Source organism: Durotheca rogersii (assembly GCF_024521655.1).
Source record: "Durotheca rogersii strain YMJ 92031201 chromosome Unknown GGS23scaffold_27, whole genome shotgun sequence".
Lineage (NCBI taxonomy): Eukaryota > Fungi > Ascomycota > Sordariomycetes > Xylariales > Xylariaceae > Durotheca > Durotheca rogersii.
Window position 1 is genome coordinate 86,326 of NW_026251258.1, and position 22,112 is coordinate 108,437.

Sequence of the window (22,112 nt, forward strand, 5' to 3'; positions counted from 1 at the left end):
ACCTATATAAGTGTGTGTGTGTGTGTGTGTGTGTGTGTGTGTGTTGGCCCGAGTATCTAAGATGCACGGCGGCGCATGAAGAGGGGAGGGGAGAGACGACTAGGCTGGCGGGAAGGAGGCGGAGGGACGGGAGCAGGAGCAGGAGCAGGAGCAGGAACACAGAAACGGACACCCGGGTCTCCCACGTCGTCGCCGTCGCCGTGGTCTCGCCGTGCGCCATCGCGCATCTACATAGCTGCAACCAAGCCTACCTACCGAGCGAGCACAGCCTACGGGTTGCTAGAGAAGAATATAGGTAAACGTCTCGACCGTTGCGGTAAGAGGAGGCACATTGCGTACGGCAGCGGCAGCGGCAGCGGCAGCAGCAGCAGCAGCAGCAGCAGTGATAACACGCGGTATTAGACACGAGTTGTGAAATTCGGCCTCGGGGGTCGAGGCTAGCTCCCGCCGAGATCACGGCAGCCATTCCTTGGTTGGGCTCCGATCGCGCCCGTCCCATCTGGACGGAGGACGGCACGGCGCGGCGCGGCGCCGTAAACCCATCAGCCCTTCCCTCGCCCCGCCACCCCTTTCTACCTAGTCGTAAGAATATTTCGTAGGGCTAACCCCCCTCGGCCCCGTTCCCTTCTATTCCTATATTTGCTTATTCGTTGCCTCTGGCAGGCAGGCAGGCAGGCTCTACGGGAGAGAGGAGAAGCGTCTCTGACCCCGAGCCTCCCGGCTCTCTCTGGTCGCCTACCTGTCTCAGACATCCCTCATGACGACATCCCCCCCGGAAGCGCCGCTGCCGGCTGCCGCCTTCTCGTCGTCTTTGCCTCCCCCACCGCCTTCTCCCGTCTCCTCGTCCGCCCGCATCACCCACGCCATCACGCCCCAGAGCAGCCGCAGGGCCTCGAGCCTCTCCTCCGGGATGAACAGGTCGAACCACTTACTGCGCCACATCTCGAGCCGGCCCCAGCTTCTGGGCGCAGACGCGCCCGACTCCGCCCCGGCATCGTCCCCTTCGGGCTCGCCGCCCAGGACCGCGAGCAAGCGGGCCGGCACCCGCACTCGCAGCACGCACAGGTGGTGGAACAGGCTGCTGAGCACAAATACGTCGTCGTAGTCGGCGCCTTTGGCCTTGCCGATGGCCATGTACTTGGTCTTCTTGTCCCAGTTGGACGAGGGCAGCCGCACCATCCTGTAGTTGTCGTAGATGCTGAGGTTCTTGCGTGGTTTCTTATTCAGGGGCGGTCCGCGCATGGGGATAGGCACCGTCTTGCCCTTGTCTTGCGGCTGCGAAGGGCCTGCTCCTCTCCCTGCCTGGCCGGCGCCGTCGGCGGAACCGCTTTCCGACGGTCCCACCGAGTCCTTATCGCCAACGACGGAGTCGCCATCTACTTCCCTTCCTATGGGACCGCCCTCGCCTCCGCCCCAGCGCTTCTCCGTCGCCCACCACTTACCCTCGCCGAACCTCTTCTCCGTCTGTCCCTCGCGGGCGCGGTGTTGCGCCGTGATCAGCGCGGCTACGATCTCCCGGCCGAAGTCGACGTTGGAATCCGTCGGCAGGGAAAAGTTGGTGGTGTTGCGCGCCGATACGGCCGCTATGGGGCCCTCGACGATGCCCGCGCGAGCGGCCTCGCGGGTGGTGGGAGAGCGGCATAGGAACACGCAGCCCGAGGGGAAATAGGAAGCCACCTGGGCCTGCGGAGAAGGCGACTTTGATTTGCGCAGGGGGGCGAGAAGCTGCAGGCGAGGCTCGACTCTCGGCGGCACCACGTTGCAGCCGAAGTCGTAGGCTACGAGCTTGACGAAAGCCGCGATCAGACTGTGGCGGAATTCGGGCGGCATCTGGGCGCCGGGGCTCGTACGGTAGGTGACCCGCTCCGGCTCCTCCCGCTTGGCTTCCGAATCCGGTGGAGAAGAGGTGCTAGGCTCGGGGTCGGTAGCGGCGGTGGCGCCTTGCTCGGGTTGCCCGGGCTGCCCGGGCTTGGCGCCCTCGGAATCCGGACGGGGCGGCAGCGGCGGCGGCGACTCATCGTCCTGGCCGTCGCTAGCGAGCGGCGGCAGCGAGGTGTCGTCCCAGTACGTGGCCATCAGCTCCATCTGCTTGAAAAACTCGTAGCAGTTTCCCAGCCGGACCTGTTGCTTGCCCGGGTCGGGCTTGATGCGACGGATGGTGCGGAAAGCGGCCTGGTTTGGTATGGAAAGTTCTGCGCGCCGCTCCAGGTAGACCCGGGCCTCGGGGGAAAGGTTCCCGTTGGAGAGCTTCCTGCGGAAGGTCTCGTTCTTGCGCTGGGCGCCGTCCAGGTCCATGTCAGCCCAACCGGCGGATTCGGGTAGGCAGGCCGGATTCGGGACGACATGCTCGGCGGGGGCATCGGGGTGCACGTGCACGCCGAGGGCGGCAAAGTGAGCTTCGGTCAGCTCGGCGGGACGTTGGAGCCTCTGCAGGAAAGGAACGAGAGGCGGGCGAGGCCGGCCGTCAGACGACGTGCCCGGGAGCTGCGGATTGCATTGCGGTAGTCCAATAGGAGTGGGCGGCGGAACGTCCTTGGGCGGCGGGCCGATAGTGGCTGACTGGGCTAGTAAGTAGGCATGAGATGAGGTCCCGACACAATAAGCACGACAAGCAGAGAAGCATCATCAGGTTAGGTGAGATAGACGGTCAGATGGTCGAAAGCCACGCGTGCGTATAGGGAGGTGTATATGTATAGCGTCTTTCACGACATATGGGAGTGAGTTATTAGGTGAGATTAGGAATATATAAGAGAGGAGGTGAGGGCGATGAGCTTGTTTCTTTATAATAATAATGATTAAAAAAACAAGAAAGTCAGCACTGATCCGCTGATCGGTCTAACGAATAGACGCGTATATCTGCCTTTTTTATTTTTTTCTCTCTCTTTTTCTTTATTAAATACTTCCCTTTTCTAAAATCGCAACGGTCGAGAGCAAGATAGGTATGACGTGTTATCCTCGACGGACAGGCCATGCCGTCTCTCTCTCTCTTTCTTCCTCGCCGATGGGGAAGAGGGGAGGGGGAAGGGGGGAGTAAGGAATATGTGCGGCACAGCCGACTTACCCAAGTTGATTAGTCCGCCAAACATCCTCAAACGAGTTGTCTCGTCGACGGTTAGAAGGCGATGCTGCGTGCGCAGTACGTAGAGGGGGGGGGGGGGGGGGGGAAGGGAAGCGAGGGCGAATAAGTGATAACAGCAGCAAATAATATTGATAATGATAACGGCAGCTAGTAAGATGGCATCTAGTGTCCGTCCGGGTGCCGCAGGGGGTGTCTCTCGCTTCTTCTTCTTCTGCCCTCCTCTAGTGCGGATGAGGAGGCGATACCCGGTTTGGCCCGTCGGTCGGGTTACTCAGGGTTGGGGGCAGGCTATGTAGTGTTTAGCTGAGCCAGCCTAGTAGCGCAGCCCAATCGACCCGGGTGGTCGGTCAGTTCATCAATCGGACACACCCCAGGCGGGTAGTGGCCAAGACGGCGAGGGCGGTAAGTGGCAGCAGTTAGGGAGTTAGCGGTGGTGGTGGTGGTGGTGGTGGCGGCGGCGACGGTGACGACAATGGTGGTGGTGGTGAGAGCGGAGGGGCACCGACGCAGACGAGCAAGCTGAACAGCCCAAAGCAGAGCGGAAGCGACGTGCTCGTGACTCGAGAGGGGGAGAGGGCAGCGGAGAAAAGGGGAGAGGTAGGGAGAGGTAGAGAGAGAGACAGAGAGAGCGAGAGAGGGAGGGAGAGGGGAACGGTATCATGGGAAGACCCTGTCGAGGACGAGGTGGGTGTGTTGGGTGTGTTGGATTGACTGGTTCAGTTAGGGCCGGGACTTGCTGCTTCGCTCTCGATCAGGTTTTTTTTTTTCTTTCCCTTTTTCCCTTTTTTATTATTATTTATTATTTACCTATTTATCTGGTTGCACGTGTATGTATTTACCTAGGTACCTACCTAGGTATTTCTTGGGCTCCACACCGGGCCGGACAGGGGAAGCGAAGCGACCCCAGTTGAAAGGGGGGAGCCGGGGGCCTCGTGGCCCGTGCGCAGACGTCGAGGTGATGATTGATTGACATTTCCTGCCCTCCGTCACGTAACCTGAGGAGACGATATACCTACAGTGAGGTAGTAGTGATAGGTAGGTATGCTAGAAGGCGCCTACAGTTAGGTACGTGTCAAGAGTGTCCCTAGGTGCCTACCTACCTATAAGGAATAGGGGATAATCCCTAAGTTAGGTACCTACCTGTGCCGAGGAACCTAGGTACCTAAGGTATCTCTAACCTGCGGGTACTCACTAACTCCCGCTCCCGTGTGGCCAACTCGCATACAATTAGACTACTAGGTGCCTATACGGTTATTTTACACTTACCTGAGGTCCACGTAGTATATCACCTATTTATCTCTCTCTCTCTCTCTCTCTCTCTCTCTTCCCGGCCCACGCAGCAGAGATAGATAGATACCTACCTACGCATAGGTCGCATCCGTCGGCGGAGCAGAGACGGTGCCGCCGCGAATCCTTCCTCCCATCCTCCCGCCGCCCCTCCCTCTCTTCCTCCGGCAGCTCGGAAGCCCCCCAGATCCGACCAGCCGGGTCCTGGAGGCGCACCCGCGCAGAGCAGCCGTTGCAGAGGGGGGCCTTCTTCTCCACGCACACGGGAGAGCTGCGTCGGCGCACCTCGCCTACCTAATCCTCGACGCATGAGGTGCCGTTTAGCCAGACCGGCACGGCATGTGGCGGCATGCGACGCGAAACCGGTGTCGACCTCTCCCTCCCTCCCCCCCCTTCTCGTGCCATCGCCTTCCCGGCCGCCTAAATACTGAATGTCTAGGCAATACGCGGATTTGCATACCTACCTGCTATACGGTGCGGGCGCACAATTGTAGTAGGTATATGCCTTACCTACATGGTAGGCGCCTCTATGTAGGCGTGTCAGTAGCTGGGCGCCTCGACCAACAGGCTGGCTCCGCCGTCCGTGCCGTGCCGTGCCGTGCCGCCGCTGCCGCCGTCAGAAGGAGGAAGAAAGGAAAATAAGAAGACAGGGGAGCGAGCGAGCCGGGGTTCTAGAAGAAGAAGAAGAAGAAGACGACGACGACGGTCGGGATATGTGCCTACATACATACCTACTAGGTACCTACGTATACCACCACCACCTATGGTAGGTATATCATACGTGCGCCTGCTAGGTACCTAGCTAGGTATACCGATCCACCCCTCTCTCCACCAACCTGTCAAACCACCGTCGCACGGATGCGCCCACAACAGCACACAGCCAAGACGCGCCTAGAAAAGGGGGGGGATAGCCAGGCACCATGTACCTATCTGTGTATGTACCTACCTACGTACCTACTTATAGCTGCGGCCCTCTGCGCCGTGCCCGACAGTAGCTCGGCCGCGTGTTCTGCGGGAATTGCATTTAGTGCACCACGGCGTGCGCGTCTTGCTAGAACCTATAGGTACAAGTCGGTAAGTGTGTCAGTAGGCGTGGTGTGTGAGACAGGGTAGGGAGGCACGGTACGGTAGGGCGACGAGGAGGAGGAGCAGGGCGTGGTACGGCACGGCATGGCGTCGCATGGCGTCGCACGGTCGGGTTGTAGAAAAGGGGATGGCTAGGCGTCTCGGGAACGAGCACCGGCGCCATCCCAAGCGTATACCTGGCCTGCGATCTCACCGGTGTTATTATGCCGACCTACATACCTACATGCCTAGATAATAGGGGGTATCGATTTACCTATTTATCTGTCCATCTACTAGGTACCTGGTATGGTATTCGACACCCAGGTAGGTCTCTCTCTCTCTCTCTCTCTCTCTCTCTCTCTCTCTCTCTCTCTCTCTCTCTCTCTCTCTCTCTCTCTCTCTCCTTGTCTCCTCCTTCGCTCGAATTTATGCCGCGTCTCGAATACTCATTACCCACAGTTCCAGCCTGTAGGTAGGCATGTAGGTATGTACGTAGTAAGTGCATATAGTACGTCGGTGATGTCGGTATGGGCATGCCGTTCCATATCACACTATACTCATACACGTCTAATCTACCCACACACGCATTTGTCGATGCGGCTGAGGAGAGACCCGCTGCTTCAGATGCGTCGCAGGTCCGGGGTTCGAGTGTTTTACCCCACACTTCGCTGCCATTGGTAGGGAGGGCCAGCCAGCGGAAGAAGAGAGCGTGCCACACGATAGCGTTGGCCAGCATCGGTTGTGTATGTAGGTATGTGTGTGTGTGCCATAGGTAGGGTGGTATTTCGCAGCGTAGCGAGACTCTGCGAGGCTCCGCCAGGGCCCGGTCTCTTCTCCCTCTTTCTCTCTCTCCTCCCTCCCTTCTTCTCAAGGGAGGGGGGGCCCCGGGCCGTCGAAATGGAGGTTTTACTGCTCTCTGCTGCCGACTACGACGAAACCACCACTTGGAACCCCTGGCCCGACTTGGCGTCTCCGCCGCTATGTTTCTTCCTGCTCCAGCCAGCCAATCCCCTCCGCCCGTCGCGGGATGCCTTGCTACCAAACAGGCCATCGTACAGGGTCTCGTCGCTTTGCGACAACATTTCGACGGCCGTGCAACCCATGATAGCATGCCCGGCCGTGTAGGTACATACAGAGAATATGTGGCTGTCAGCCTGTAAGTATGTACCTACAATACACAGGTAGAATGTGTGTGGTACACACCTCCGTTGTATGTATGTAGGTATGAGTATGTGTGTTCATACGTAGGGATCTCTCACCAACCCCCAACCCCCCCCCCTCTCTCTCTTTCTCTACACGTACTAACAAGTGAACTCTGGTAGTCTGGGTGTTTAGGTCCGCCGTGGTCGATTGATACCCTTCCCCTGCCCGTGCTCCATCTTTCCTCGCCGCGTCCTGCTTGAAGCTATCCCTACTCTCCTTCTTCTCTTCTTCCTCCGTGCATCGTGAGAATCGTTCATCGAGCCCTGTCCTCTCACCCAGCCCCTAGCGCGCTGGGACGGAAGGAGACGAGAGAGAAAAAGGCATCTCATCGCGTCCGCCTCTCCGATTCTACCCAAAAGAAAAGAAAGGAAAACCATCCCCAAAAGTCTTTTCGTCCTGGAAAAAAAAAAGCCGTTGTTAATGATCTTATGATCTGTGCCCGGCCGTGACGGCCGTCCCCGTCTTTTCCCTTCCCTTCGTGTATATCCCTTTTCTTTGGACTTCGTTCGCCTAGGCGAACGGCGATCACAACCTCGTATTCATTTCTGCGACTGGTTTCGCTTTGCCACTGAGTAGCTCTACCGCTATGTCGTCGATTACGACCCGGGGGGGCAGGAGGTGTACGCGAGTACCGAAGAATGTAAATATTCTAGAAGTCTCGCCAACCTCAACCTCAACCTCAACTTTCCGTATTTCCACGAGCACCAGTACGAGCTCGACGTCGACGTCAACATCGCTCGCCTCGACCTCTACAGAGACTCCGAGCCCGAGCCCCCCCCCCTTCACCCCCGCGCCCGGCATCGATCCTACTTCTACTTCGGCCACAGCCGTCGCGCCTAGGCCGCCTCCTGCGGTCGAGAACCCTATCCAGCCGAGCTCGTTCGTGCCACTCCCCACGGAGATATTCCCGACTACGCCCAGCTCTACGCCTATCGCAGACCCTACGCCAACCACAGCCCCGGCAGGCGAAACTCCGGATCCGATTGGCGCCTCTGCTCCGGAATCGTCTCCGACGTCGCTCATCACCGCTACCGGAGGGATCCCTTCTACTGTAGGGACCTCGCTGCTTCTCGACCTGTCCCGTACCCTCTCCCCCAGTGGCCAATTGATAACGGGGACGCAGGGTTCAGATGGAGTGCTCGACACCAATGTAGCACCGACACCTTCAATTGAAGGCCAGCTAGGATTGGAGGATCCAACCCCCTCGGAAGGAAACGCCGCCGTATTGACGGGAGGGTCGCGGCCTACTAACTCACTCGAGTCCGGTACGAGCGGCTCGGGGCAAGTAACTGACAATGCCATCAGCAAGGAGCAGACTATAGCGGTGGCAGTCGGGGTCTTTGGAGGCGTCGTAGTCATCTCGCTCATAGCCTTCATCTTCTGGCTCTGGCGATCGAGGAAGAGAAAGGAGCGCAGGAGCTCAATCTTGACACCGCTCTCGCCAGGCCCCGTTTTCCGCGATGAAAAGGGCCCGTACATCATCAATCGTGGATCCATAGGGCCGACTTCATACACGGATAAATTGTGGACGGTCCTCGGCGCCAAGTATAGACGACTGCGTGGACGCATGAACGACATAGTGATCCGGAGCGGGAGCCCAAGCCCTAGCGTAAACCTGGACCGAGGGAACTCGCAATTCGGCCCGCCCTCGGCGATGCATAGCCGATCAGGTTCGCGAGTTGGCAGTCCACCCGCGGCGAGAAACCGTCCTGCGGACCAGTGGGGCCGGCTGACCGAGGATGAGAACCACAATTGGCGACTGCGCCGCGAGTCTGGGAGTGTCTCGATGGGCAACACGGTGTTCGGCGTGGCCCAATCTACCAATGATAGGGATACCGAAAGGGGCCAAGTAGACGCAGCGAACGGGAACCGGCGCCGTTCAGCGTCCCTCGGCAACGAGCAGCTACTCCTGGGTAGTTTGGGATTTGACTTCGGGATGTCCGATCCCTTCTCGGACGCGAATGCTGTCATCGGAGAGCCGACTAGGGCGAAGCCCACGGTCGTCACGGCAGCGAAAAATCCGTTCTCGGACGCGAACGCGATCGGGGAAGCGGTCGGTGCGGGAAGCCGGAGGGGGCCAGCAACTTACGTGCAGAACGTGCAGCACTCCCGGGGCCACAGCGTCCACGGCAGCATCAGCCGTCAGCCGAGCAATTCCAGCCAGCGCAGCCAGCGCAGCCAGCGTCAGAAGGACATGTACCGCGACTCCAACGCGAGCGTCGAGTCGTTCGAAACCCGGCGCCACAAGTTCCGCTCCGATCCGTTCGATCTAGACCGGCCGGATCTCCTGCAGAGCGCCAACTCCAGCATAAGCATCACCGCTGGCGGGGCCGGCAGAGTCAGCCGCGGGAGCAGCGTGGCGATGCCGGACAAGCTGCGCCAGGCGCACGTCAGGAACGACAGCTACTCGTCCGAGTACTCGAGCGGCGTCAGCATAGCCGAATGGAGCGATCCGGGCCCGGACGTCGGGCCGGCAGCCGTATGGTGGAACTCGTCGACGCCGGAGAGCACGGTGGGGAGACGAGGCTAGGCGCGAGAACACCTACGACATAGACAGCATAGAGCGGGAGAAGCAGCATCGGGCACGGCGCACGTCGGAGCGCGGGCTTGGGTTTTATTGAGCATACGCCGAACCCCCCCTTCCTCCAGAAGGGGAAGAGGCGGGGAGGGGGGGGGGGAGGAGGTTGGCTCGGCGTCCTGGGGCGTTTACGAATGCATTGATTGGATTTTGTGATACCTGGCGACACCACGCTCTCTTACGATACCGGCCAGGAGGGTTGCGGGCGGCCGCGCGCTCCCCGCCTACTATAGATAGTCTTTCTTTTCGTTGTCATCGTCGTAATTCGACAGGGAGACTGCTCCGCGCCGTTCCCATACCGTAGGGACAAGCCGAGGAACCATACACCCAAGCGAGGCCAGCACACCGGCTCCGATAGCTGCAAGATAGGGATTGTGATTTGCGAGGACGTCCGTAGCACCACAGTACGATCAAATCAAAGCCTTATAGTTTGCTTTCCCGTACCTGGATATGGCCATGTGCGATGTGCGGTGTTCTTCTGTGTAGCGTGAGGCGTGAGATAACCGCTTGGTAGATTGGATATGGTGCTGGGGGAGGTATTGGAAGTTGGGCGGGTTCCATCGTCCCTAAGCTGCCGACTCTCTGTGTGGTTTCTACTCATAGTTGAAGAACGCCGAGCTGACAATGCTGACCTAATAGGTGGCAGGTTAGGTGCATAGTCGGGCTAGAGTTGGAGTTTGCGGGTGCATATGTACATATCCGTAGGTAACTTCGGGTCCGTAACCAGCAACCTGCCTCAAGTAACAGCCACCTCTATATATGAGTACCCACCATAGACTTGTAGCAGTACCTGTACTCATGGGCACCTCTTAATAGAGGTAGGTAGTACTTTGGGTACATAGGTACCATAGTAGCAGCGTTGCCTCCGTAATGCTACCCAACCCGCATACCTCCGCGCCGTCCGATTGGCCCCTTGATACCTCCCCCGACCACTAAACGCGAAAACGCGTGCCGTCCAGTAAGAAATCCCCCGGCGACGTCGTCGCGCGTCAAATCCTGTTTGCAAGGGGAGAGGGTAAAAAAAAAAAACCACTTTACGCGTCTCCATCGTCGTAAGGACGGCCCCGTGCGTAAAACAAGAAGAAGAGAAAAAAGAGAGAGAAACAAAGTCAGGTACGTGGTCGTCCGGCCAGTTATCCCCATTCCGTCGCCGCCACCACACAACGCCGTTGCCAAACACACCACGCCATTAACACCGCGACACGCCCGCGACTAGGATCGCGATGGCGGTGATTGACAGTGACACACGCGATCCGGCCTCGTTCTCACCGCTCAATTAATATCGGCGCCGCCATGATGACGCCGTCAGGCAGGCATGGTATCCCCGCCAGTTGTGATTTATGTTTCCCCGAGAAAAGGGGGGGGGGGGGGGGGGGGGGCAAACAACAACAACAACAAGCAATGGCGGTAGCAATTGGTCGATTGGCGTAGGCTGCCTATGTTGATGTCCCTAAATACCCTATACCCTGTGATCGACCTGGCATCCAACCCGTCTATTCGCCCCCGTCTCCCTAGTCTGTTCGTCAGGTCGTCTTCCCTTCTTGTCCCGAGGCCCGGGCCCACCCAACCCTCGCGTGACAGAAACAATGAGACAAATAGCAGCCCGAGTCCGAACCCGAATCGGAATTGGGTCCCTCTGGCGCGGGATTGAGAAGTGACTGTGGTATCGCGTAACCTATAGGGGAGGAGGGGGAGGGAGGGATGGGAAGAGAATGAGCGAGGGATCAATCCTCTACACGACCAAATGATAAGACTCGACTAGTAAGACTCTCGGCGCGTCCAGCTCTGCTGTCAACCCTACGAAGAAAGTAAGAAAGAAAAAATTAATGTGTCCATGCTCTCTTTCCTTTACGGCATATCAACAAGTAAGATCCATACATTCATCCTAACCAAGACATGCTGTGAGTCGGTGGCAACGGCCGGGTATTGTCGTAGTGCACATGTTTACATGAGAGAACAAGGGCGATGCCCAAGTGAGAACGGAAATTGGGGGCAGGAGGAAGGGGCGGGTGTGTGGTAGAGGAATACAAAAGGGGGTGGGGGTTAAGACAACGTGTAGAAAGGGATACACCATCGATGGCTGCCCTAGCATTGGGCGCCCCGAAGTAGCGTGAGCCGGCCTGGCCTCAAGGCGGTCCGAGAAATGTGCCAGGCTCGTCGAATGTCAAGCGTCTCTTTGCCCCACCCAGCGGCGTCTTGGCTGTCGGCGTCTTGAGCGATAGCGGCGTCTTCCACGGCTTCTGGGCCGGGCTGGGCGTGATGTTGACAAAGTCGGAGATGTCGAACGATTGGCCGGGCGTCGTCGGGAAGAGGTTTCCGCCTCCCGGAGTAGTCATCATGGACGACGGGAGCGCGAGGTCCTTCTTCGGCGGGGGGGTCGAAGGGGGCTCCATCCGAGTCTTGGTCGGATGAACCGCTGGAGATGGAGAGGTAGCTAAATATAGCAACAAGTCCGCGCCCTCCTCTCCCGACTTCTGTCCGTTGACCACGCCCTTCTCCTTGCTTCGGCGGTTAATAGCCCTGCTGCGCATGGGCGGTGTCTGCGGGGGCGAAGATCTATCGTGGTCGACCATGAAAGAATGGGCAGGGAGAAGATCATCGTCATCGTCAGAAGGGGCGGCGAAATTAGGCGAAGCTAGGTCTATCGAGGGGCGGCGGGAACCTTGGAAAAAGGAGACGTCCGGCCCGTTGTCCGTCGTGAAATGCTGTTGCCTGCGAGGCTTGGCCGGGGAAGACTGGGCCAGCTGACGGTATCCTTTCCAGGAGTTATGGTTATGTGTTGGGTGGTTCGAAGATGACTTGCGCCCGGCAGGGGATGCGCGGGATCGCTTGGTAGGGCTCGACAAGGGCACATCGAATGAATTGATATATGTTCGCTTCCGGTGGCCGTTGCTGCCGTTGCTAGAGACTACCGCATCCGAAAAGAGAGGCGGCTTCAGCGGAGAACTCATGAGCGTCAAGCTAGATGACGGATAGGGCCACTCCGAAGTGCTGGAGGAGCTGTCGGACAGGATATCGCCATCGGCCATGCGCCTTCGCCGCATCTCTTCTTCGATCCTGGGTTCGATCGTGTCGAGTGCGTAGTCTTCCAAGCCATGCTTGGTCTTGAATTGCGCCAGAGCTAGGCGGCCTTGCAGTCTTCGGGCGATCTGCCAGCGGGTTAGAAAAGATGGGTTAGCTTCCACGGTTTTTTTTTTCTTCCCGGGATGCACTATGCGGGCTTGACATACCTTGCTCACTTCGGCTCGTTTCAGGACTTTGTCGGCCACAGCCTCCGGCTGCTTCTTCAATGGCGACGACATTTTCGTCGGCTCGAGCCAGAGACAATTATCTTTGGCTTCCGCTCGCCACGCGCTCTCTTCTATAACCTCGTCGGCCAAGTCGCAAGTGACGTCTGTCAAGCGGTTGTCGAGTAAATATTGCGGGGAGCGGGCACGGCTGGGTCGAGTAGACGGTCTGGCGCTTGCGGGAGGGGGGGCAAAGGGAGGGGGGTAGTTCCTGGCGGGCGGAAGGGTCCGGTAGGCTAACCTGGATGTGTAGGCCGGCCGTGGACGAGACCCAGGAGGGGAGAGGTATGGCCGATGGTTGAATTATGTATTATGAATAAGTGATTGGTCTGGGCCTCGAGCCTCGAGGTTCACGTTCGACCGGAGGACGGATAGGGTGGAGGGAGCGAGGGAGCGAGGGAGTGAATGAGGGGAGGGGAGGGGGGAGGGTTCGAACAGACTCGAGGGCTGAAAAGAGTGTATGACTGTGCTACGCTACGTCGAGCAGGGCTGGGTAGGATGGTTGGTGGTGATAATGAACGACGGTGAAGCAGACGGAGGTGAGGAAAAGCCGGCCAGCAATTTTTGGAGATTTTTGGCAGAGGCCTGGACGGGATGTACCTAGGTGCTAGATCCCGTCGGGAAATACTCTACTATAATAAGCGTAGGTACATTGCTTACGTTGAATGTCTGTTGTCTGTACGTGCATCGGGCTTGGGATGTACATGGCGAGTGTGAGCGTCCCAAGTACCCGCCCACATACAAATCGGCAGGGCTCGTCAGCTCTCCGGTACCTGTCCTGCTAACGCCAGAGCTTGTACCCAGGCCGCGGCCTAAACCCGGGGCGGGCTGGCGCCAAGGGTTGAGCAACTCGGGCATTCCTCACCGTGGAAACCGGGCGACGACAGCACACGTACATATGTGAGTGGTTTTAAGCCTGAGCTCAGCTCCCTTTTTTTTCTGGCTGTTTCTGCTCTCCCTTGTGCGTATCCAACTTACGACATCCCTCCCTCCGCATCATCCCTCTGATTCCTTCCCCTACCTCAGGTGCCAAGCCCTCGGGCAATTTGCCTGCCTAAATGCAACGACCCGTCGCTCAGGCGCCTCAGTATTGTGCTGGGCAGCACATCTATCAGCAGCTGTCCCTCCCATTGGGATGGGCCGAGCTCGTCGTCGCACCGCTAGTTCCTGGGGGTGCCAGCTCGGATCCCATAGGGCAATGGCTGACCACTACAATTCTCGCTGCAGTTGGCGCGGCCACCAATCTGTAGCCACCACTTCTGTTTCAGCAGCCGGGGTCAACCGTCTTGTCGGCCCCGACCAATCGTGAGGACCCTCCTTTGCCTACTTACCACACGCCCCAATACGCTAGATGCGCTGGATATCCGCTTCCCATAGGCGAGCCTTTCCGCGGCGGGCCAGCACCGCTGCTCACTGGCCCGCTAGCATTCGCTCTCCTCCCATTGTCTGTTACTCCCCCTTTCCAAGCGCTGTCGCCGTCGCAAAGGACGCATGTGCCACCTACTGCAACTCGTGAGAAGACCGTGACAGGTCGATATCGGCGGCAGCGCAGACGAAGTTGCTAGTATGCAAGCCTCAATAGGCAGACCTCGAAGGAGGCTATGAGTCGTCTACACAAAGACGCTGGATAACCGACGAGGCCATCATCTGCCAACCGGCGCGGCAAGTTGAAACGGGCCGAAGGCTTCCATTGGACATACAAGCAATCTAAACATCTATCCTGTGCATATTTCTATTCGGATCGGGGTGGGGGAACAAGCATGATTGCGGCTGGGCGTGACGTTGCCTGCCGGCACGGCCGTCATACATTTGGCGGATGATTGCAAGGGACGAGGAAGACGGAAACAAGTTCGACCGGATGCGATTGGTGGTGTTTTCTCAGTCACGCGGACGCTTCGGCATTCCTCCCGTCGATTTCAAGCCGGTGGGAAACGGAGCTGCGGGCCACGCCTCGCATCATGATTCTATCATGAGGAGGAGGAGGTGGTGGTGGTGGAGGAGACGGTGGTAGTGAAAAGAGCGCGTGTGAAAGTTTCGAGGCTGGTGGAGAGGATTTTGGGGCCACTAAGCACTGGATGGACGAACGCGTCGTCTTAACGTTCCTCCTCCTCTACTGGTGTCGAGATGCACGCCGCCGCCGAATGCTGTCACTCGTGAGAACAAGAAAGGGGGAGAGGAGTGGTAAGTGGAGGGCGGAGCCTTGTCTGCTCTTTTTATCTTTCTTCCCGTTCCGTCCGATGTACTGCGTACCACTGCAAATCCCTCTTACCCGGGAATGGCCGCTCATTTAACCCCATGTCGGACGGGCATATCATAGCTAAATAAGGGACGACGAAAACGTGCCATACCCACCTCTCCACCACAAAGTGCTTACCGGCGTAGGTAAGACAAAGAAAGCTCAATCCGTGTATATATATATACCTAGCGTAAGTGCACTCGTACGTGCAGCCTAACGTGCTGGATTGGTACCCTCTATAATAGTGCCCAGGGATCGATACGTGTGTGTACCTATAGTGTTAGGTATATTTCTAATACCTTCACGGTATTATATACAGGTACGTTGTCAGGCAAAACCCCTATCATAGACTGGTACTGCATCTACCTACCTGGGGTAATTAGCGGCTGCATTGATGGGGATGCTACGGAGAGCGAGCCTTACGGGTATAGACGCCCATTAGAGCTCCTGTCTAGGAGGTGGGTAGATGTCTGGGTAACCCCGAAATTTTCAAAATGGATTTCGGATCCCGTATTGCGCTCCGGTTATTTCATCGGAGGGACAGGATATAGCAATATGCAGGCTGCTACGATTCAGGGTGGCAGGGCGAGGGAATACGAGATCTGCGCCTGGACTGATTGGCCCCGACATGCGCGCGCGCCGCACTGATATGTGGTCATGTTGGTCATGGCGAACATGCCTGTGCTACTTTGCGTATGACATATAACTCCGTATTACATGCCTCCATGTATACACTAGCACAGCATCTAATCAGAGCCGTGATCCCTACCTATGTGAAGCGAGAGGCATGCTACCTACGTAGTAGAGTCCGCGGTAGGAAGATGAGACTGGAGGAGCAGGCACCCAGCCAGTCACGTCTATGCCTAGCAACCCTTCCGGCGGTGTCGCGACGCTGTGGGAGAACTTACTAGCAAGACGGACCACACGTATGCATACCTATATGTACGCGTATGTATGCATGCGGGTGTGTCGGAGGAGGTTATATTGACTGAGGGTGGGTGCGGTTGAGTAACGGGAAGTCCAGAAACCCTTCGATTTCCGTTACTGAAGAAGGAGGTGGTTGGCGATATGCGTGCATGCCTGCTGGACTTCGAGGTGGTGGAGGAGTTTTGCAGTTGTCGGTTGTCGAATCGAGCGAAACAATCAGGCCAACATCTGACCTGATACTGCTAGACTCAGGCAACATCGTAAGCACAGATGAGATGAAGCCCTCCCTGCGCTGTTACTGCGCCTGCAAGACCTTGTCCGTCTAGAAGCGCGAGAGTAGGCTCGAAGACGGCATATGCGAAAAATGACTTCCCCCCGGAAGCTCTGATTTGGTCTGATGTCATGCTCAGACTTCTTCTAACCATATACTATATATCTGTACATCCGGGGCCCCTTTCCGAGACCGCCTCCTGACTTACACGTACACAGATTGCATACCCCCTACATAGGTAGGTACCTTATATACCTATATCAATAGTGAGGTTGTGCATTTGCCAGTGCTATGTACCTAGATATTAGGTACATTACCTGCCCACATTGGATGGATACTGCCTTAACGCCGAGGTCGACCGGATAGACCAGTACCTATGAGGTAGGATGTATGTATGTATGTATGTATGTATGTGCATATATTGATGAGTGTATGGGGCTCAGCATCTCCGGAGCCAGACTACTATCGCTCTCCTGGTGACTCTCTACCAAGGTGTTTAGGCGATGAAATCACCTGGGTATATGCATCGTTCTCATCTTAACCCCAGCACAGACAGCTAGTTCAGGCCGCGGCCTCCGTCAGATAGTAGGATGTGGCCCAAGGAATCATAGCAAGGACCCGGTTGAAGGAAGTTGGCTGTGTTATTATCACGAAAAGAAACGCTTCACTCGGGGGGGGCCACTCACTCCGCAACATAACGTAGGCACACCACCTGTCCTTTGTATCGTCATGGGGAGACTCGCTATCCCCCCAACCAGCCGGTTGCATACCTACCCGGTATTCCGGAGGCGTCAAAGCGACGCCGTAATACAATGTACAATATCCCGCGTTCAATCCATCCCACACTGACGTGAGCGGCTTTTCTTCGGGGGCCTGGACGATCTTTGTGTGTGTTCTTCCGGCACTAAGTACACACAACACACCTCACGCATGGAGGTAGATGGCGAGCGGGAGAGGGCAGATCTGCGACCCGACAAGGCCTAAACTGGCTGGGTCCCGGAGGAGGCCAATCACTCCGGCCTCTGGGTCGCCGTCTTCAGTGCATCCAACTTCAGGATGTGTGTATGCACATACATTCCTGAGGTAGCTACCCGTGCTCGGGCCCGTGGGCGTGCACGTAGGTAGGGAGGGTAGGCAGGTATGCGATATTACCTACCTATCTGATACGCAATCTGCCACCGAAATTGCTGTGTACATGCGTTATGGAGGTGTCTGCCAAGGCATTTGCAACATTCGCAGGGAGGACATCGAGATCCCTACCCGAAGACAAAGCAACATTACATCGCATCGAACCTGAGTAGGGAGTGAGGTCCTTATCTACCACATCTGCCGTAGGTACCTATAGGGATCACGCACGGTACGCGCAATACCTACCTCCTAGGTGCATAATTTCCTAGTGGATTACGTGTAGAGGGTAAGGAGTCGCGTGTGGATCTGGCTCTCTCCACCGCATTTCCCATCCATCATCGACTTATCATATATATCGTAGCCAAGACCCGTCTATCTGTCACGCAAGAGTAATCGATATCCGTCCGTCTCTTCTTGCGTGCCCCATCCGACAGGGATCCCGGAACACCAGCACACGCTGCGTGCGCTGCTTTGCTAAATGTGTAGGTGTAAGGAATCCCGCTCAAGCTATACAGATCATGCCTTCGCGGCAGGTATTTTTCAATTGTCTGCGTGTATAGGAAAGGCCACCTCCCTTAGGAAACACCTTAGGTAAGCTGAGCCTCTCTCGCAGCGGCCGATACCACATCTGTGGCTCCTCAGGGTTAGCACCATCTCGTATCCAAGTTTTATACCTTCCCAAAGCGTGCAAGCGACCCGGTCCCCTCAGCGGCTCGGTTCGAATAAATTGGGGAGCCACAAGAGAGAAACTCTCGACAGAATCCTGCTGCAGACGGACATTTTCAAATCCCAGAGGTATAGGTCCCTACGGCATGCACCACCAGTATGTCCGCAGACCTGCCTAGGTAGATACCTAAGACAGGTATGCGGAGGTATGCAGGTACCTGGGGTGTCCGCTCATTTAGGAGGCTGTGAGGTTAGCAGTAAGGAGCTCCGTCAAGGTTAGGGTACCTTAGGTACCTACTCATTCACATAAGTTCCTTCTCCCCCCTGTCTCTTTCAAGTACCTAGACAGCCCACTTATCAGCCGCGACGTCATCATCATTCGCCAATTCGTCAGCCACCCCACCCGCCGACACATGTCAACCCACATTTCTACGTAACGGGGGGGAGAGGAGCCACCCGACTGTAGGTATGTTCGCGGTATATGCACATAAGCCGTGCGACCCGCTGGCAATCGGTCCTACACTTCCCCCGGTGCTAGAATATACCTAAAACGGGAACGAGAATCAACCACGTTCAGCCACATGCATAGGCTAACTGGAACCTCTTGCAAAGGCGTTAGGCACGTAGCAGGTACCAGGTACCGACGCAGGTCTCTCCTATTCTGGGAAACGCAGCAACCTGGCGCTGATGTGAACTTCGTCGGGTACGTCTACCTCGTACACACGGGTACATGGCGTGTACCTGCGGTGTATCTATGGTATACCTGTAGTGTACCGGCAGTTGTCATTCCTCCCCTACCAAGCCCTACGGGCAGCCGTGTACCTGGCCTGCCTCGCCCCCGGTAGATCTGCCCAGCCTACGAGGTAACCACCATGTTGCCGTCCTCTTACCGGGCTCCAGCCAGGTTCCGAGCAACCTCTTGTTGCTTGTCGATCTCGGGCCAGGGCATCGGCCAGCGTACAGGGGTCTGCCTCTACCTTACCTTCTTGCTACCTCCCCTAACACCTACTCACACACCTACACACACGCACACACGCACACACGCACGCATTACACACCCTGCTGCTACTTACTCTGGTTTCGCCTCTCCCAACCACTTCGCAAAAGAGACAGCTCTTCGCGTAAACCGCCGCTTTCTTGCTCGGCTTCTTTCTCTCCCCCTCCCCTCTCTCCTCTCCTTCCTCTCTCCTCTCCTCCCCCCCTCTCCCATCTCCCCCCTTCCCTTTTTCCTTTCTCTCCCCTCTAGTCCTCGAACCCACTCGACCGATTCGCTCGTTGCGGGAAGCATACTAGCCACGCTCTCCTCCCTCGTAGCTGTGGCGGTTGGCTTCCCTTCCCAAGGTAGATCCGAGATAGACACAAGGGGGAGGCCGGGTCGGCTTTTGCCAGTTCTTGGCCCGTTCGATACAAGAAGTCCAGACCCCCCAGTTTATCGGCTTCCCGGATTCGACCTACCTCGCCAATCAGCCTTCCCCTCCGCCGCCTGCTCCCCGGCGTCTACGGAGGCCAAGCTGCCATGGCGCCGGCGTTCCTGAATTTTAAAGAATTTCGAAGACGATCCCGCGCCAGCTTCCGCACCGATCAATCCACCGATGTCTCGAGTTACGACGAACGGCGTAGCCAGAACGCCGCTTCCACCAACGGCTCCATTACGCCGCCCTCTATCTCGGCCCAGTCCGATCCTGCACTCAGTAGCCAGTCCAAGGACCAACTGCAACCTCCCCCCGTTCCCGGCAACCGACCACCTCCCAGTAGCAGCCGGTACAGTGTCTCGGGTATGACCGGAATAGGCTCTCCCAGCCTGAATGGCAAGTCTTCATTGCCAGTGTCGCAATATGCTCCTCGCATTACCAACTTGGGGGAAAATACTTGGGTATGGCGCCAATTTCTATTCCTGTCAAGGCCTCCGATCATGTAATCGACGCAGGAAGTCCTAAGTCCACGCATTCCCCCCCTCCGAAAGGGGCAACGCGATCAAACGCCAACGCATACTGGCACGTATCCTGATCGTTCTATAGGTCTCCCAGAAGATTCTCCTCGTCAACGGGACAGTCGGGGAAGCGCAGCAGAACTCGCTCGAAGGAAATGTCATCGTATGTAGACTAGATGACGGGTTCCCTCCCACGTATTGGCCGGTATGCGACTCGCAGTTCAAGGCTCTAGTGTATCTCATGCCCGGGCCCAACAAGCTTCGTTTCGACTTTTCGAGTCCGAAGCTCGCCAACAGCGGCTCCTCCAACCCGATCCATTCCACCTACATTACGGTGCACATGGTGCCTCCTACGAATTCGCCTCCGCTGCAACTCGCCATATTGGTGGCCAAGGATTCCCCGGGGGTCTTCGATGCCGTTCCCGCTCGGGTCGCGAGAGAGGGCAATAACCTGGAAACGGCTATCCGCAAGTTTCGAATCGCCGCTTACCTGTGGCAGGCGTTTACCGCCGAACAGATGTGGAGGAACAAGTTTGGGCGGCGAGTGTTCAGATTTGAAGAGGAATGGACCACGGGCACCAGCAACTATCGGGATCGGGAGCTAGGTACCATGCGATCAGAGGCACGGATTCACGTTATCCGATCGGACAAGACCTTGGCCGAAATTCGAGATCTCGAGCGGGCGCAGCAGAACCCCAAGGCGACAAAGCAGGGCGAGCTCTTCAGTATCGCCGCCGACGCCGTGAAGAATTACTTCAAGTCCCTGCCGGGGCAGACTCAGTACGTCTCAGTCCTCATCCTGGACTCTCATTGGGATACGGCCTCGAAGACGATCACCGGCCACGCAGCCTTGGGCGGTAATTCCGGTGATCTCCACCTGGGCATTTTCGGATCACATTGTCTGCAGAGTTACCCGACCAGCTTCGAAGAGGTGGTACCAGCGTTCACCGACTGCACGCCCACCGATACTAACTTTGTCGCCAATGACTGCAACGAATGCGGAAGCTCTTGGGAGGCTGCCAATCTCGGCATTGGTGCTCATCTCCACGAAACCGGTCACCTCTTGGGGTGCCCCCATCAGGAAAACGGTGTCATGTTGAGGGACTACGTCAGGTTAAATCGCTCGTTCGTGGCGCAAGAGGCGTATTCCACTCGAACCAAGTCGATCGGTGGACCTGTCTCGCAAGCTGGCGAATGTACCTGGCACCGGCTTGATTGCTTGCGATTCCGGAGCCACCCCTGCTTCAGACTCCCTAACGATCCGGTCTTGAATTCCGACGCGAGTGTCCAGGCCTGGCCGGTCGAGAACGGGCAGGTTCAGGTCACGGCAGCTACGGGAGTTTCGTTCATAGAGATCTATCCCGAGGGTGACGGCGTCTGTCACACGTGGATCGAATATCCGTTAGAGAACGGCCCGGTACAGCGCAATATTAGCCTCACAGAACAAGAGTTGCGGGACAGACTACCAGAAGGAAAGCGGCGATCGAAGCTGAGAGTGTGTATCAAATCCCACGGCGGCGGGGACCTCGAGATCCGGGACTTTCATAACCTATGTTCGAAAGCGTCCTCCTTGAAATTAGCCTCCGGGAAATCGGCGTACCGGAGCGACAAGCTTGGTTTCTCGCAGATGGAGGGAAGCACGCCGCAGGAATTCATCTTCACGAGCGCGACGCAGAAGAACCGAGTCCTATCCCGCATCGTGTTTTACCACGGCTTTGCTTTGGACGGGCTAGAGTTCTTCTACGATGACGATTCCAGTCAGCTTTTCGGGAAGCGCGGGGGAAAACCCGGTGGTGATACGTTTGAGATGGGTAAGCGGTTGCCGGCGTTTGATGACGGGTAATGTTCGGTGACGTTGGCTGACGCTAGAATGTTAGATATCCGACGTGGCGAGTGCATAACTGGTTTCTGCGTCCGATCGGGGGTCTGGATCGACGCAATCCAAGTTCTGACGAGCCTCGGGCGGAAGTCGCCTCTCTACGGAAACATGGCCGGTGGTTCTCTGTACGTATAGACGACGCGCCCCTTGAAAGATGTGTTTTAGGAATGCTGACCAGGATATTGTCAGCCATACGCTGCTCCCGCCGCGCGGGTACACGGTCTGTGGCGTATCGGGATCTTGTGCAGCCTGGATCGACGGCTTCTCCGTCATTATCGCTCGATGAACCGCCCAGGTGTTCTGCGTGAAAACGCCTAGGGGGGGCTTCCCAGAAAGCTTCGGGGCCAAAACCACGGAGGGCTCCCACGACAGCTCCGGGGGGGCGGACGGTGTCCTGCATTTTACATCTTTGCTCTATTAACGGTGTCATATCTCGCGGCGTACAGTGGATTCTCGAAATATTTTGAACTTTGGGTTTCGCATCCATCTAGCATACATAATCACTATTACAATACGGCATAATCCCCTAGACCGAAGGGGTGTTCGAGGAAGGGGAATAAGGTTCATTTGGTGAGC

The 22,112-nt window shown here is 57.0% G+C and overlaps 7 protein-coding genes across 7 annotated transcripts; 2 read left to right on the plus strand and 5 right to left on the minus strand.

Moving 5' to 3' along the window:
• Nucleotides 1–573: 573 nt before the first annotated feature.
• Nucleotides 574–3,151, minus strand: GGS23DRAFT_253802 (uncharacterized protein). Its single transcript, XM_051512283.1, has 2 exons — nucleotides 3,062–3,151; nucleotides 574–2,564 (listed from the first exon to the last, which is right to left on the minus strand). The coding sequence occupies exons 1-2, from the start codon at nucleotides 3,084–3,086 to the stop codon at nucleotides 745–747; spliced, it is 1,845 nt and encodes a 614-aa protein (XP_051368620.1). The 5' UTR covers nucleotides 3,087–3,151; the 3' UTR covers nucleotides 574–744.
• A 2,451-nt stretch (nucleotides 3,152–5,602) lies between these two features.
• GGS23DRAFT_253863 (uncharacterized protein) lies at nucleotides 5,603–6,705 on the minus strand. Its single transcript, XM_051512285.1, has 2 exons — nucleotides 5,706–6,705; nucleotides 5,603–5,633 (listed from the first exon to the last, which is right to left on the minus strand). The coding sequence occupies exon 1, from the start codon at nucleotides 6,540–6,542 to the stop codon at nucleotides 5,706–5,708; it is 837 nt and encodes a 278-aa protein (XP_051368621.1). The 5' UTR covers nucleotides 6,543–6,705; the 3' UTR covers nucleotides 5,603–5,633.
• On the plus strand, nucleotides 6,569–9,826 carry GGS23DRAFT_582958 (uncharacterized protein). The gene is made up of 2 exons (XM_051517258.1): nucleotides 6,569–6,649; nucleotides 6,754–9,826. The coding sequence occupies exon 2, from the start codon at nucleotides 7,221–7,223 to the stop codon at nucleotides 9,162–9,164; it is 1,944 nt and encodes a 647-aa protein (XP_051368622.1). The 5' UTR covers nucleotides 6,569–6,649; nucleotides 6,754–7,220; the 3' UTR covers nucleotides 9,165–9,826.
• On the minus strand, nucleotides 6,711–7,116 carry GGS23DRAFT_253835 (uncharacterized protein). The gene has a single exon (XM_051512284.1). It carries the CDS (start codon nucleotides 7,009–7,011, stop codon nucleotides 6,763–6,765), a length of 249 nt encoding a protein of 82 aa, XP_051368623.1. The 5' UTR covers nucleotides 7,012–7,116; the 3' UTR covers nucleotides 6,711–6,762.
• A 12-nt stretch (nucleotides 9,827–9,838) lies between the features above and the next one.
• GGS23DRAFT_582961 (uncharacterized protein) lies at nucleotides 9,839–10,572 on the minus strand. Its single transcript, XM_051517259.1, has one exon. It carries the CDS (start codon nucleotides 10,353–10,355, stop codon nucleotides 10,086–10,088), a length of 270 nt encoding a protein of 89 aa, XP_051368624.1. The 5' UTR covers nucleotides 10,356–10,572; the 3' UTR covers nucleotides 9,839–10,085.
• A 713-nt stretch (nucleotides 10,573–11,285) lies between these two features.
• Nucleotides 11,286–12,806, minus strand: GGS23DRAFT_253895 (uncharacterized protein). The gene is made up of 2 exons (XM_051512286.1): nucleotides 12,443–12,806; nucleotides 11,286–12,361 (listed from the first exon to the last, which is right to left on the minus strand). Exons 1-2 carry the CDS (start codon nucleotides 12,512–12,514, stop codon nucleotides 11,339–11,341), a joined length of 1,095 nt encoding a protein of 364 aa, XP_051368625.1. The 5' UTR covers nucleotides 12,515–12,806; the 3' UTR covers nucleotides 11,286–11,338.
• Nucleotides 12,807–19,243: 6,437 nt separating this feature from the next.
• GGS23DRAFT_614376 (putative peptidase family-domain-containing protein) lies at nucleotides 19,244–22,075 on the plus strand (the record flags this gene model as incomplete). Its single annotated transcript, XM_051520643.1, has 4 exons — nucleotides 19,244–19,600; nucleotides 19,746–21,468; nucleotides 21,535–21,661; nucleotides 21,726–22,075. The coding sequence occupies 4 exons, from the start codon at nucleotides 19,244–19,246 to the stop codon at nucleotides 21,820–21,822; spliced, it is 2,304 nt and encodes a 767-aa protein (XP_051368626.1). The 3' UTR covers nucleotides 21,823–22,075.
• Nucleotides 22,076–22,112: the final 37 nt, after the last annotated feature.

What these genes read in the sequence shown, in the direction of transcription:
- GGS23DRAFT_253802 (XM_051512283.1), bottom strand. Translation starts at nt 3,086, where the DNA reads ATGTTTGGCGGACTAATCAACTTGG. An exon ending in TGGCGGACTAATCAACTTGG is followed by an intron (nt 2,565 to 3,061) that starts GTAAGTCGGCTG and finishes CCTACTTACTAG; the next exon opens with CCCAGTCAGCCACTATCGGC.
- GGS23DRAFT_253863 (XM_051512285.1), bottom strand. Translation starts at nt 6,542, where the DNA reads ATGCTATCATGGGTTGCACGGCCGTCGAAATGTTGTCGCAAAGCGACG.
- GGS23DRAFT_253835 (XM_051512284.1), bottom strand. Translation starts at nt 7,011, where the DNA reads ATGGTTTTCCTTTCTTTTCTTTTGGGTAGAATCGGAGAGGCGGACGCG.
- GGS23DRAFT_582958 (XM_051517258.1), top strand. Translation starts at nt 7,221, where the DNA reads ATGTCGTCGATTACGACCCGGGGGGGCAGGAGGTGTACGCGAGTACCG.
- GGS23DRAFT_582961 (XM_051517259.1), bottom strand. Translation starts at nt 10,355, where the DNA reads ATGGGGATAACTGGCCGGACGACCACGTACCTGACTTTGTTTCTCTCT.
- GGS23DRAFT_253895 (XM_051512286.1), bottom strand. Translation starts at nt 12,514, where the DNA reads ATGTCGTCGCCATTGAAGAAGCAGCCGGAGGCTGTGGCCGACAAAGTC. An exon ending in AACGAGCCGAAGTGAGCAAG is followed by an intron (nt 12,362 to 12,442) that starts GTATGTCAAGCC and finishes ACCCGCTGGCAG; the next exon opens with ATCGCCCGAAGACTGCAAGG.